This window comes from Toxorhynchites rutilus, chromosome 2, assembly GCF_029784135.1.
Source record: "Toxorhynchites rutilus septentrionalis strain SRP chromosome 2, ASM2978413v1, whole genome shotgun sequence".
NCBI lineage: Eukaryota > Metazoa > Arthropoda > Insecta > Diptera > Culicidae > Toxorhynchites > Toxorhynchites rutilus.
In genome coordinates, this window is record NC_073745.1 from 306609792 (window position 1) to 306621466 (window position 11675).

General features: G+C 38.1%; 1 protein-coding gene and 1 pseudogene across 1 annotated transcript; one reads left to right on the top strand and one right to left on the bottom strand.

Annotated features, from left to right (window-relative positions):
• The first annotated feature begins 2183 nt into the window (after positions 1–2183).
• Positions 2184–2304, top strand: LOC129772052 (U4 spliceosomal RNA; annotated as a pseudogene).
• A 609-nt stretch (positions 2305–2913) lies between these two features.
• Positions 2914–4785, bottom strand: LOC129771394 (alpha-N-acetylgalactosaminidase-like). The gene is made up of 7 exons (XM_055774994.1): positions 4353–4785; positions 4119–4293; positions 3967–4061; positions 3750–3911; positions 3473–3685; positions 3247–3408; positions 2914–3189 (listed from the first exon to the last, which is right to left on the bottom strand). Exons 1-7 carry the CDS (start codon positions 4686–4688, stop codon positions 3031–3033), a joined length of 1302 nt encoding a protein of 433 aa, XP_055630969.1. The 5' UTR covers positions 4689–4785; the 3' UTR covers positions 2914–3030.
• Positions 4786–11675: the final 6890 nt, after the last annotated feature.

The window sequence follows — 11675 nt, forward strand, 5'->3', positions numbered from 1 at the left end:
TTGCAATGAAGAGTGTGTGTATCACACAGGCAATGTAATATACCTGATATTCTATTTACGTTAATACATGGATACATGATACGTGAGCAGGGATGCCAGGTGATTTTTTCAAATGTCTTCACATGGTACGAATAATGTCTTCAAATGTCTTCACGAGCTTATCGAAGGAAACTAAAATTCATAACTTACTTTTGGACAAAGTTTGACAGCTTATTCAATGTTTATTCTAATGGGCCTTGTTGTATAACGCATATTATTAAACTTGCCTTGAGGTTTTTATGTTTATTTTAATAAATGTGAAAAAAGAATATATTCCACAACTTCAAACTAAATTTAATGAGTTTAGAAATGATAATTAGCTTGATATACCATTGATTGAGTGAATATTGCCCCAATTTTTCCACAAAAACGGAACTGTGATAACTCAATTAGTACATTTCTCGCGTAACTTTTGAAAAGGTCCTATGTAACATTCACATCAACTCGAGAAAAACGAAGTTAAAGACCGGAACATTGTTCCGCGAATTGTTTCAAAAGGAATCGATTTTTATCACTACTTTTACCACTAGCAGCCAATAATAACTTTGAAAAACCAATCGTGACTGTTGTAATGTGATTTTAGTTTGAAATTGAAGCCTCCGAGCGAAAAATGTTACATTGGACGTTTTGACTGACGGCTTTGTATATTGGACGAACTACGTTGCACAATGAAAATTTGAAAATAACTACTGAACAACGATCATAACACTAGCACTTCGTGCTAAAAGCAGATCTTTATTGTTATCACTCGTAGATCTGCATTAAAAACGATATCTACACCCGAAAATAACACAAACTCAAAATGTCCAAAGTGCGACTTCGTTTTGTTTTGATTGCTTTGTTACTTCGGACGTATCGAGCGTCAGAGGAGAGTGGCGTCCGAAGTAACAGTTGAGTGCTTAAAATTAGAATCTGTACATTGGACATATTTTGTATCGGTAATAAAAAGGTGAAAAGGATAGATACTTGAACGGTTGTTCTCGCAATGCGTTCAATGATTGAGAGCTAATGGTGTGCATCCATAAACTCGATTTGTTTACATTTGTTACTTAGGACCTTTTCAAAAGTTACGTGAGATTTCAGCTTTGAAGTATTAATTGTAATTCAAACCCAATCCACAAAACTAATTATTGATACCGTAACCGGAAAACCTTTCTTTTGTGAAGTGGATCTAGGTTAAACTATTGTATAGTATAGGCCCAAAATAACAAAAATACTGTGACATCGTTTAAATTCTCGAGTGCAAAGAACTAACGATTGTATCGAAAAGTTTCTGAAAAAGTTCAGAAAGTGTTTACAAAAGTAAATTTCATTGAAGAATATTAAGTTTACATAGCAATGAAATGAAAATGTCAAGCTTATTGTTGATTTCAAAAAAATGATCGAAACTCAGATTTAACTCTACTCATCAAATTCTGCACAATAGTCTTTGTGCACTTTCTTGACGCTGCAGACCAATTCTTCTTGAACTCTGAAATATTTTTTGAGACACTGTATCTTCTTTCTTGAACTTGGCCTTGAGAATTGCCCGGTAACGTTCAATTGGCCGCAGCTGGGGACAGTGGGTTGTAGTGGGTTGAGGTCTTTTTCGACGAACATTATGTTGTTTTCCGAAAACCATTATAGAATGGATTTGGTATAATGTGCCAAAAATGCTAAATCCGGCCAGAATATCGTGTTTTCTATGAAGTGGAAGCAATTTTTTTTCATGAATTCTTGTACATAAATTTGAGAATCGAATGTCACACGTGCAAATGGTTATTTATTTTGCTATTTTGTAGTATATAACACCCTTTTCGGTGCACCAATTGTGTAGAATTTTCTTCTTAGCTTCCAAATAAATCCGCGACATTTCGAAAACAACTTTATGACCGCGACTAAATGTATTTCGATTTCTGACATGTAAATAAAGCGTGCTCTGATTACACGACAAAAAAAAGTTCACCCGTGTAATAACACGTTGAATGTTTAAGACTACTTTTCGATACACTCCTTAATGTCTTCTAGAGACCATGTGTATTTAGACCGCTTGAAGTTCTCCAGAATTTGAAGTAAAAGTCGCTTTGTTGTTGAATTCATTTTCTATACTTGAGGATCTTCTGCTTGGAAAAGTTTGGAAAAAGCGAGTGAATGACCCCGAGACTAGCTTTGCGCAGTGGCGATACCGTAACCAATGAGGTTTATCCGAGGTGCGATTATTGCTAATTGAAAACTAAAAAAAAACCCGAGACAAAAGTCTCCGTTGATTTTTAAGAACAAAAGTAAACAATGACAAAAAAGCGAGCGAATGACACTGAAATAAAAGCTTTACTTCTTTTGACGATCTTTTCGGCCAATAGTTAGAATTTTTTCGGAAATATTATCTCTCAAAAATTCACCTACGCTATCATACTGAAATGTCTTCACATATTTCATAATGTCTTCAAAGTGTCTTCACAAAATCAAATGTCTTCACAGTAAGTCAAATGTCTTCAAAATGAAGACATGTCTTCAAACCTGGCATCTCTGTACATGAGAGAGAGGAACGAATTCAGACTGGGGGAGTCACTTCAATTTGCTGTGAAGTCCATTTCGAGGCGAAAAACGGAATGAGCACGGAGTTTCGTTAGATGTTAAGGACGAGAGGGCCCGAATAACTTTGATCAATGTTGACAGAGAAACTGCTGAAGGAGTAAAAACTTATTTCCAATTGAATGCGAAGGCCGATGGCTTCATAGTCCCCTGACTATCCTCAGTTGAAGATGACTTCGCCGAGCCCTGCGTGTCAGTCCATTCATTATGAAATAATAAATCTAACTAAAAACAACACAAGTGCTGTCTATTGTCAAAGTGCACATATCAATTTTTTTTGTTTTGCTGTCTTCAACTCATTCATTTTTAGTTTGATCGTGAGCCACATTCACGATTTATTTAACGATATTTACGATATTATTAACATCTCATAATACATTTAGTTGTTATTTTATGTACATATGAAAGTTTGTATATCATTTAAACCGAATTTCCAGCACTCGACCCATGTTTACCATATCGGGTGTTTCTCACCACTGGCACAAATCGATAAAAGTTAGCACCCGTCGGATTGACTCGGGTTTCGAATGTACCATTTGCACGGACGAAAACTGGCTTACGATCAGTTTGGAACAGATCCTGCAAAGAAAAAAATTACACACATTGAACCGTATCGAAAACACAATTTATACTCACATAAACTTTGTATCCCTTAATTGAGCTGTTGATCCTCAGTCCAAGATCTTCGACAAGATTCACTTCAATCGCGTATGGTGCTCCATCAGCTCGGCGACTCACGAAGGCTATCGCATGAGTGTAGACTTCTTTCACCTTCGGTAAAATCGGTCGCTTCCAGATCTGCATCCATGATATGATACGTGCATTTTCATCGACTTTTGTTGTCTTTTGACTTGATACTTACCTCGATATTTCTAATGGTTTGCACGTAACGACCCTGAATACCCATGGGATCTTGATCGACTGCAATGATTTCTCTGTTCAATAGAAGTTCCTTGATTTCCGGAGTCACAGTGGCCAAATCGTTCGATAAAAGCAATGGGGCGGCTAAAACTGTCCAAACAGCCAACTGCGACTTACTCTGCTCGTAGCTGAGACCGTAGTTCCCTAGGATTAGCTGAAGAGGTATGATAAAAAAATTATTAGCTTCGAAAACCTGCAGAACGACAAAGTCACCGTACCGTGTCCGGATCATTCCAGTGTCCTGGACCAGAATGAGGCTGGATGCGATATTGGTTATCGGAGAAGTATTTAGTAATTCTTTCCACTGAACTGTGCGAATCCTCGATATCATCCCAGTTGCGCCACATGTTGCATGTTTTCTTCAGAGTTTCATAGTCCGGCTGCAAATATTCGTTTAAAGACAGTATTCTTACAATATCTTAGTAACCGCCTTACAATGATATCTTCCTCCTCTTGATACGCTGGCCAACTGCACGAATACAGTATTGGCCTTCCGGTTTTATTCATAATCTCTCCAAGCAAAACGTAATCTGTGAAAGATCAATATTTCACATTGTTCACAAATATTCTCCCACTTCTTAACATACCCTCAACCATTTTCACCGCATCCGCATAACATCCATCGACTTTAATAAAGTCCACTTCCCACTCGGCGAATGTTTTGGCGTCGATTTCATAAAAATCTCTCATTCCCGGGTAACCAGCGCACGTGTTTGTGCCAATGTCTTGATAAATGCCGAACTTCAATCCTTTCGAATGAACCTAGAATTCAGATTTTAGCAAACAAACGAATATGTATCGCACGCTGCTATTGATCTCACATAATCAGCCAAATGTTTCATTCCGTTCGGGAAACGTTCTGGATTCGGCCACAAGACGCCATCGGCATCACGCTCCATCATTGACCAGCAATCGTCAATGTTCACGTAATCGTACCCAGCGTCCAGGTATCCCTCCGACACCATCAAATCCGCCATTCGTTTGATCAACGCTTCGCTTATACACTCATCGGGATATTTGTTACAGTCTGTGATACACCGGAACCGCTGCCAGGTCATCCAACCCATTGGAGGTTTCCGCGCCAAACCATTCTCTAGAGCGGAAACTACACCGAGAGCGAACACCGCAATTCCCAACAGTAAAATGTGGCCCTTCATTTCTCCGCTGAATCTAAACTGCTGTCCGGGAGGGACCTGTGGCGTTATATATGTTTCCCGCTGCTACACGATACGCACTGCATAAGCTTCCCAGGGGAGATGCATTGCATTGTCTTGATGTTATTATCTCCCGTGTAAAGCGAGAAAAGGGAAAGAAAGAAAAGAATTGTGATGAAGGAATGGAAGCGATAATGCCATGATAGTAGGGGCACTGACTTTTCTGATTTTTTATCATCAAAAAGAAATGAAGATATCAATGGCTATTATTGGACAAAGAAATTAGAAAAAAAAAACGAATTGATATGGATGTTTTGAACAAATTAATTATTTTGAGGTAAATTAGGGTTACTTTTGATAAGCTATCCCTAATCAATTAATTGGAGCTCAGCTTGTGGTCGATTGTTATCTTGTCATCAAAGGGTGATTTGTTTGATGCTTTCTTGAGTTTGTTTTACTTCGTAGGCCGAGCTTATCGATATGAGCTTTGAGAACGTGGGCTATATTCTTATTAGAAACAAGAATATCCTCAGAAGAAATGGTTATTTTTTAGTGCTACGTAAATGTGTATTTAGGATTTGCAGTAATTACGTACGAACGCCACCGGAGCGCGATTTTCAATATTATTATTTTTCCATAATGAAATTCATTCTGATGTAATAGAGATGAAATCCTCATCTAACAAGGATAAGGAACCTAGGCGGCCCAAGCCGGCACAAACGCATACCGACATAACTAAAGGATCGGATCTCATCTTTCAAACTAACCGGGCAATTGGTGAAACACAGGTTTGCTTGCGAGAGGCCATCACTACTGACGGCGGATAGGCGACCCACTCGGGTTGCAACACCTCAGCGGCTTGAGGCCGCCTCGTTTCCTCTTCCTCGATAGGTGAACACTTCGCCCCATTACATTTACCTCAGAACGAATTTTATTACGGAAAAAAAATTGTTGATGACGATTGCGCTCTGGTGGCGTTCATACGTAGATACTGCAAATTTCAAATACATATTTTCGTATTATTCAATAATAACCAACACATTGCAAACAACAAGGCAACAACAATACAAAAGATAACTGAGTGCCCGTGCAAACAATAAATTTGCACTCTATTGAATTTCCGCTCCGGTGGCGTTAATACGTACGTACCAACAAATGTTGCGTTAACATGCTGGAATACCCCAGAAAAAACTGCTAAAGGTTTCCATTGGAAACCGTTCGACAAAAAGTGAACTTTCCTATCTGTTATAGGAAAGTTCTTCAGAAAAGAAAGATTTATATTTTGTTAAAAGTAAATCATTTTAAGTTCATCTGACAACGAAAAAGAGAACTACAAGAGGGAACCAGACGATTTGACGCAGCTGGATTGTCTCGAAAAAGATACGGCATCGAATTGAAAAAACTTTGTAACTCAAACGTTATCGTTTTCGAAACTTTGAACATACATCTCGATACAAAAATAAAAGACTTAGTCATACGTCAAAATACAATTAAAAAGGTTTTAGCGCGAGGCATATGGGACGCACAAAAAAAACCCTTAAAAAGATCGTACCAAACTTCACGAGTAGCTTTGAAAAATGGTAAAAACTGGCACTTTAGAAAAAAATCTTTTTTATGCGGTGGATAGGGACTGCATAATAAAAGTTCCACGTAAAAAATAACTCTAATCCTGCTAATTTACCGTCCGTTTTTTTTGTTTCCCTGTTGCCTTTTGCAAACACAGCAAATACGAGGTGCTGTCCACAACCTTTAGCAAGCATATTAACGCTAATTCTATACTATGAGTATCTACCAAGCAAGCAGTCAATAAACTCCAACAGACAGTCTTCAGAAAACATACGCAGCGCTGCGCTTGAGTTTAGTTTTCATCAGCGCGCGTTCAAAACAAACACGTAGGGGAAAAGGGGGGAATTTGGGCCACCTAAGCAAATGGCCAGATTCCAGACCAGAAAAGTTGGATTGACACCATGTCGAATTCTGCATGGATCTTTTCACTATTGTTCGAGTATCTTCAAACACTTTTGATGCTTGGTCAAAGAAAATCCGTTCTCGATGGCCTGCGTTGCTCTTTCAAGCTCCTCCTTCTTTCAACGTTGTCTGTCCATCCTCTTCTTGTAATTCAGCGGCATCTGGAATCAATTAGACCAAAGAAAAGTCTCAAACCTGTAGGACCAATTCACCCCACAGAAACGTGTCCATGTCACCCCACACAACATGCAAAATTTCATTTATTGTTATTAAACTTACTGTTTCGCTGCATCAAACTGTTCCTCTTCTGTAGGCGAACAGAACTTTACTGCACAATACACGAAAAGTTTGTTTAATCAGCGGGAAAAACCTTAAAACCACGATCGGAAAACTCACATTTTTTGAAGCTCAAAGTACATGATGTATTTATGCTACCGTTTCCCTCTACTTGTGAAGTTTTACCAAAGTTTTTTACTTTAGGAACATACGGTTCAACAATAGAAGGAAGTGACATTATAGAACATCCAAGTTGAGCCGTAATTTTTGAGATAAAGGGGTGGTACAAATCACCCTGTGTTACCCTATTCACTCTTGGTACGAAGTCCACAAAATTCAAATGTGGTTCAAAATGGAATCCCAGATTCCGATTTTGTTGGGATGGAGCTTTAGATCAAACTGAAAGTAGATCTCGACATCCTTAACCCTTTGTAAGGCCGCGGCCACTACAGGCTGTTCAATATTGTCATTTGTTGTTTGTTTACCGCGCACGATTAAGGAGTACCGCGACGTCGTAGTAAATTTGTTTGCAAGAGGTGAGCGACCCGGCGACATATTGAATGGTTGAAATCCCACGGGGTGAGGCGGAATTTCATCTATATCACCGTCCGTCGGTACCGGGAGATAGACTCGACCAAGGACCAGGCGAGATATGGGCGACCGCATTCGGTGAGGACGCCTGTAGCCAAGGTGGTGAGGGAGCGGGTTCGTCGAAAAATGAACCGCTCGATTCGGAAGACCGCAGCTGACTTAGGAAAACCTGGGATACAAGCCGGGCAAGAAATGAAAGGTTCACTGGGTAACGAAGGCTACAACGAATAAGAGGCTGGGCAGAGTCAAACTGACACTTTCACGGCACGCAGGTCAGGAGTTCTTGTTTTCTGATGTCTTGGAACAACCGCACAATGTCCAATGACGTTGACCAGCATCCCCCCGTCCCACATAAACATCCCGCGGTTCCAGAGCGCCGCGTCGGTGACGGTTTAGGGGGCCGTATTCAGCATGGCCAACTGGTGTTTATCGAGAAAAACGTGAAAATCAATGCCGCGTACTATAAGACCGAGGTTCTGGCGAAGGTTGTGGCCTCGGCAATTCGGGACCTCTACTGGAAGGATCGTTACGTCTTTGTCTTTCAACAGGACGGGGCACCGGCCCACACAGCGAATATCGTCCAAGCGTGGTGTCGGAAGAATTTGACTGATTTTCTCGATAAGACATCGTGCCCTCCCAGTTTCCCGGACCTTAATACGCTGGACTTCTATGTATGTGTAATTTTATGTAATATGAGCACTATGGACCAATATAAGAAGCTCATTTCCAAGATCTGCGACGAGATGCTGATGGACCAGGTGCATGCCGCGTGCGATTCTTTTGAGAAAGGAGGGGGAGTTGCTCCCAGCTAATATGTCGTACAGGTTTTTATTTTATATAAAAATATATTAAATTCTGTTTAAATATGTTGAAAATGCAACAATTTGATAAGTTTTTCACTGTAAACGTTCTATTCAAGATCAACTGTGTAAGATCATACAGCTTTTTCAATAAAATAAGTGGTGTATTAGACGGAAAACGGCTTGTTTTTTCTTTGAAACTCTATATAAAAAATCAGTTTTTTTCGTTGTACACCCATACTTCGCATTCCACGAAATTTGGCCGCAAAGCGAAGAGCCGTATAAAGAATCAATTTTTCTAATACAAAATCATACAAATTCAATCAGGTCGGTTCCAAATTTGTTAAATGTTTGTTATTTGTTACATAAAAACCAACAATAATCTATAAACAAAAATGAAACAACTTCATGTTACATGGCATATGCGTATGTATTGTTTTGTTACTTATAGTTATTATTGTCTCGCAAATATTTTTTCACTTATGTACAAAAGTGATTTTTAAACCAATCCTCAAAATTTTTTTTGCCGTTATAATGAAACATTTTGGGCCGTAAATCGAAAACGTGCCTGAATTGAAGAAGGCCATTATAGCGAAATGCCGTATAAAGAGCGGCCGTATAGCGAGGTATGGGTGTACTAGAAATATTGTTTTGATTTTAGCATATCCAAAGGCGCAATAAAGAGAGTTTACAAGGCAACAGCAAACAGGGTGGTTAACGAGTGGTGGCAACTATAATGCCACCAATTTTTTCAACTGTTTCAATCATGCTGTCATGCGGATAGAATCAATTTGGTTGTCAAAAGAACCCAAAAGGAATCTAATAATCAGGAGGGGAAAATGTTACATTTCTTAAACTGATCCACTACATAGATTAAGTATTGCTATCAAAGGCAAAATAAATCAAAATAATAAAAATGAACAAACTACCATTTTGGATCAATTAAGGCTAGCGTTCAGAATCAGAAAGATCTGGCTGTTATTTGGCAGGAACGGAAATTTCAGTATATTGAGATAATTCAAACTAATTAGAACTCGATTCTACTTTCCGCCAAAATTTATTATATTGCATGCTGTTTCGGACGTTATAAAAACATTTTTCTTTCATTAAAACCAAAATATAAGGTGTGCGGCACGATTATCGCTATCTCACTCTACCTACCGTCACGACCTATCCCACTATCACTCTGATAAAAAAAATTATCATCGACATCACGATATGTCAGATGGTGGTAAAGGCTGGTTTAGAGTTCCCGTGAACGTGAACGTGAACTAACACTTTTTTTTGTTAATTATTCGTCAATTCATTTATTAAACGCGAGGAAAATATCTTGAAACGATAGGAAGAAACATTTTCTAATTGAAAAACGTATTTAAACACAATTCCTATTGTTGAAAGTGGATTAATTCAATATTTCACAACGATTCTGAATTTTCACCGTGGAATCGAGATGTTGGTGAACTCTCCATAGTTCACCGACTTCGGTGAACGTGAACGTGAAAACAGTGGTGAATATAGACGTCAAAATATTTCCCCGTTCATGTTCACGTTCGAATGTCCCAAGGCATTCTGAAAATTATTTCGCTGTGAACTGTAAAAGGATATTGTTAGCAACTCTCGAGTTTTCGATGAAAATTTCGATATGGATGCAATTTCATTCAATCGGATCTCTGCACGGGTTGAAAAACTTCGTTGCTTCGGGTTGATTCGTGAACAACTGTATATTATATCCGAATTACTTTATTGAAGCTCGATGTTTATTTATTTCACTTTACTGGCGAACATTTAATATGAACGTGAACGTTCACGGGAACTCTAAACCGGCCTTAAATTGGTAATTCGCGATGACAGTGGCATGGTGGCGACGTATGGTGACGACTTCATATTAGGGCCATAATTTGGGTCCTAAACTCGTTAGTGAAATCTCTATCAGATTAGAAGACACGAAACCGGTTTTTAATTTTTAAAATTCGAATTAAAATTTTTCACATCATGTTATTTAATAACATGAAACACGTATTTCTGACTTTCATTCAACCATATGACTATACAATTCCAACATTGTTACTGTTTTTTTTTCATTATAATATAAAGTTGTCTTCATAAACAATTTTCGTATGAGACTTTTTCACCACCTGCAAACAAAAATGTTTCTCATTTAAATAGAATACTAATTTGATATGGAAAAGCTAATTATCATTCATAATTTCAATTTTGAAAACGTGTTTATTCCGACTGAAACCCATTAAATAGATAAATAACTAAATAATGAAGGTCCCGCCTCATTCTCCTACATAGGTTTGAGTTAATGTGATAATTAAATAATACATAACCAGTTTTACAGAAAAAAACGAACTGATTTAATCTACAGATATGAAATCACCTCTTTGTGATACTAGTGTTTCACTAAGCTTCATCTATTCAATCGTTTCATTGGACATGCTTGAAAGAAGTAAACAGCAATTCTTTCAGTTCAGCCAATTCACAAGAAAAAACACGTGCTACCCCGTCAAGCCATCCCACAGCATCTTCTGAGTTCACTGTAACTTGATTGCCAAATTTGTAAGACAACCTGTTCTAATCTCCAGATTAATCAAACATTTGACCCGTTAAATGAATTTCGGGTTATAGCCTTTCCGTTCATTCTGACGGTTGTCTGCTTGATCCTTCAGAAAAAGCTCATGGGCCTTCTTTACACGAAAACATTTGCTCTCTCGATCTTCAACCAAACGTTAATCATAGCTGTGCTTCTTTTTATCAAGATTTGCATATCGCAATTCAGATTTCTCATAGCTGTATTAACGCGCGCGTGCTCAAACTTATGTAGACTACATTCTATTTTCTTTTTATTTCCTTTAATTTATATAAACATATACAAAAATCCATCATTATCATTGAGACGAAGATAGCAGTTCATTCTTCCATACATATACAAATACAAAATTCGTTAAAAACTACTTCGTCAATTACAATCTCACTATTCAAATTACATTTTTGACATGTGAAATACATTACGGTTGAAACTCCGCTAATGTGGTTGCCCTTTTGATGTGCCCAGGAATCAAATTGAAATAAGTAACACCTTAGAAAAACAGGGAGTTCTGTGACACTCTACATAAGAAGTTTTGTGTTCGTACTTCGTCAGCATTTCTAGTACTATATCGATGAATATCACTTCCTCTTTCAAATCGATCACACAAATATCGAGGCAGCAATCCTTTTATAATTTTGAAAACAAACACCATGGTCAAATATACAATTTTTTGCTTCACAGATAGCCATTGAAGCGTGTTTAGCATGAGAGTTTAGGAGGTGAATCTATTACAACGCAGAATCAAACGCATTACTTTATTAA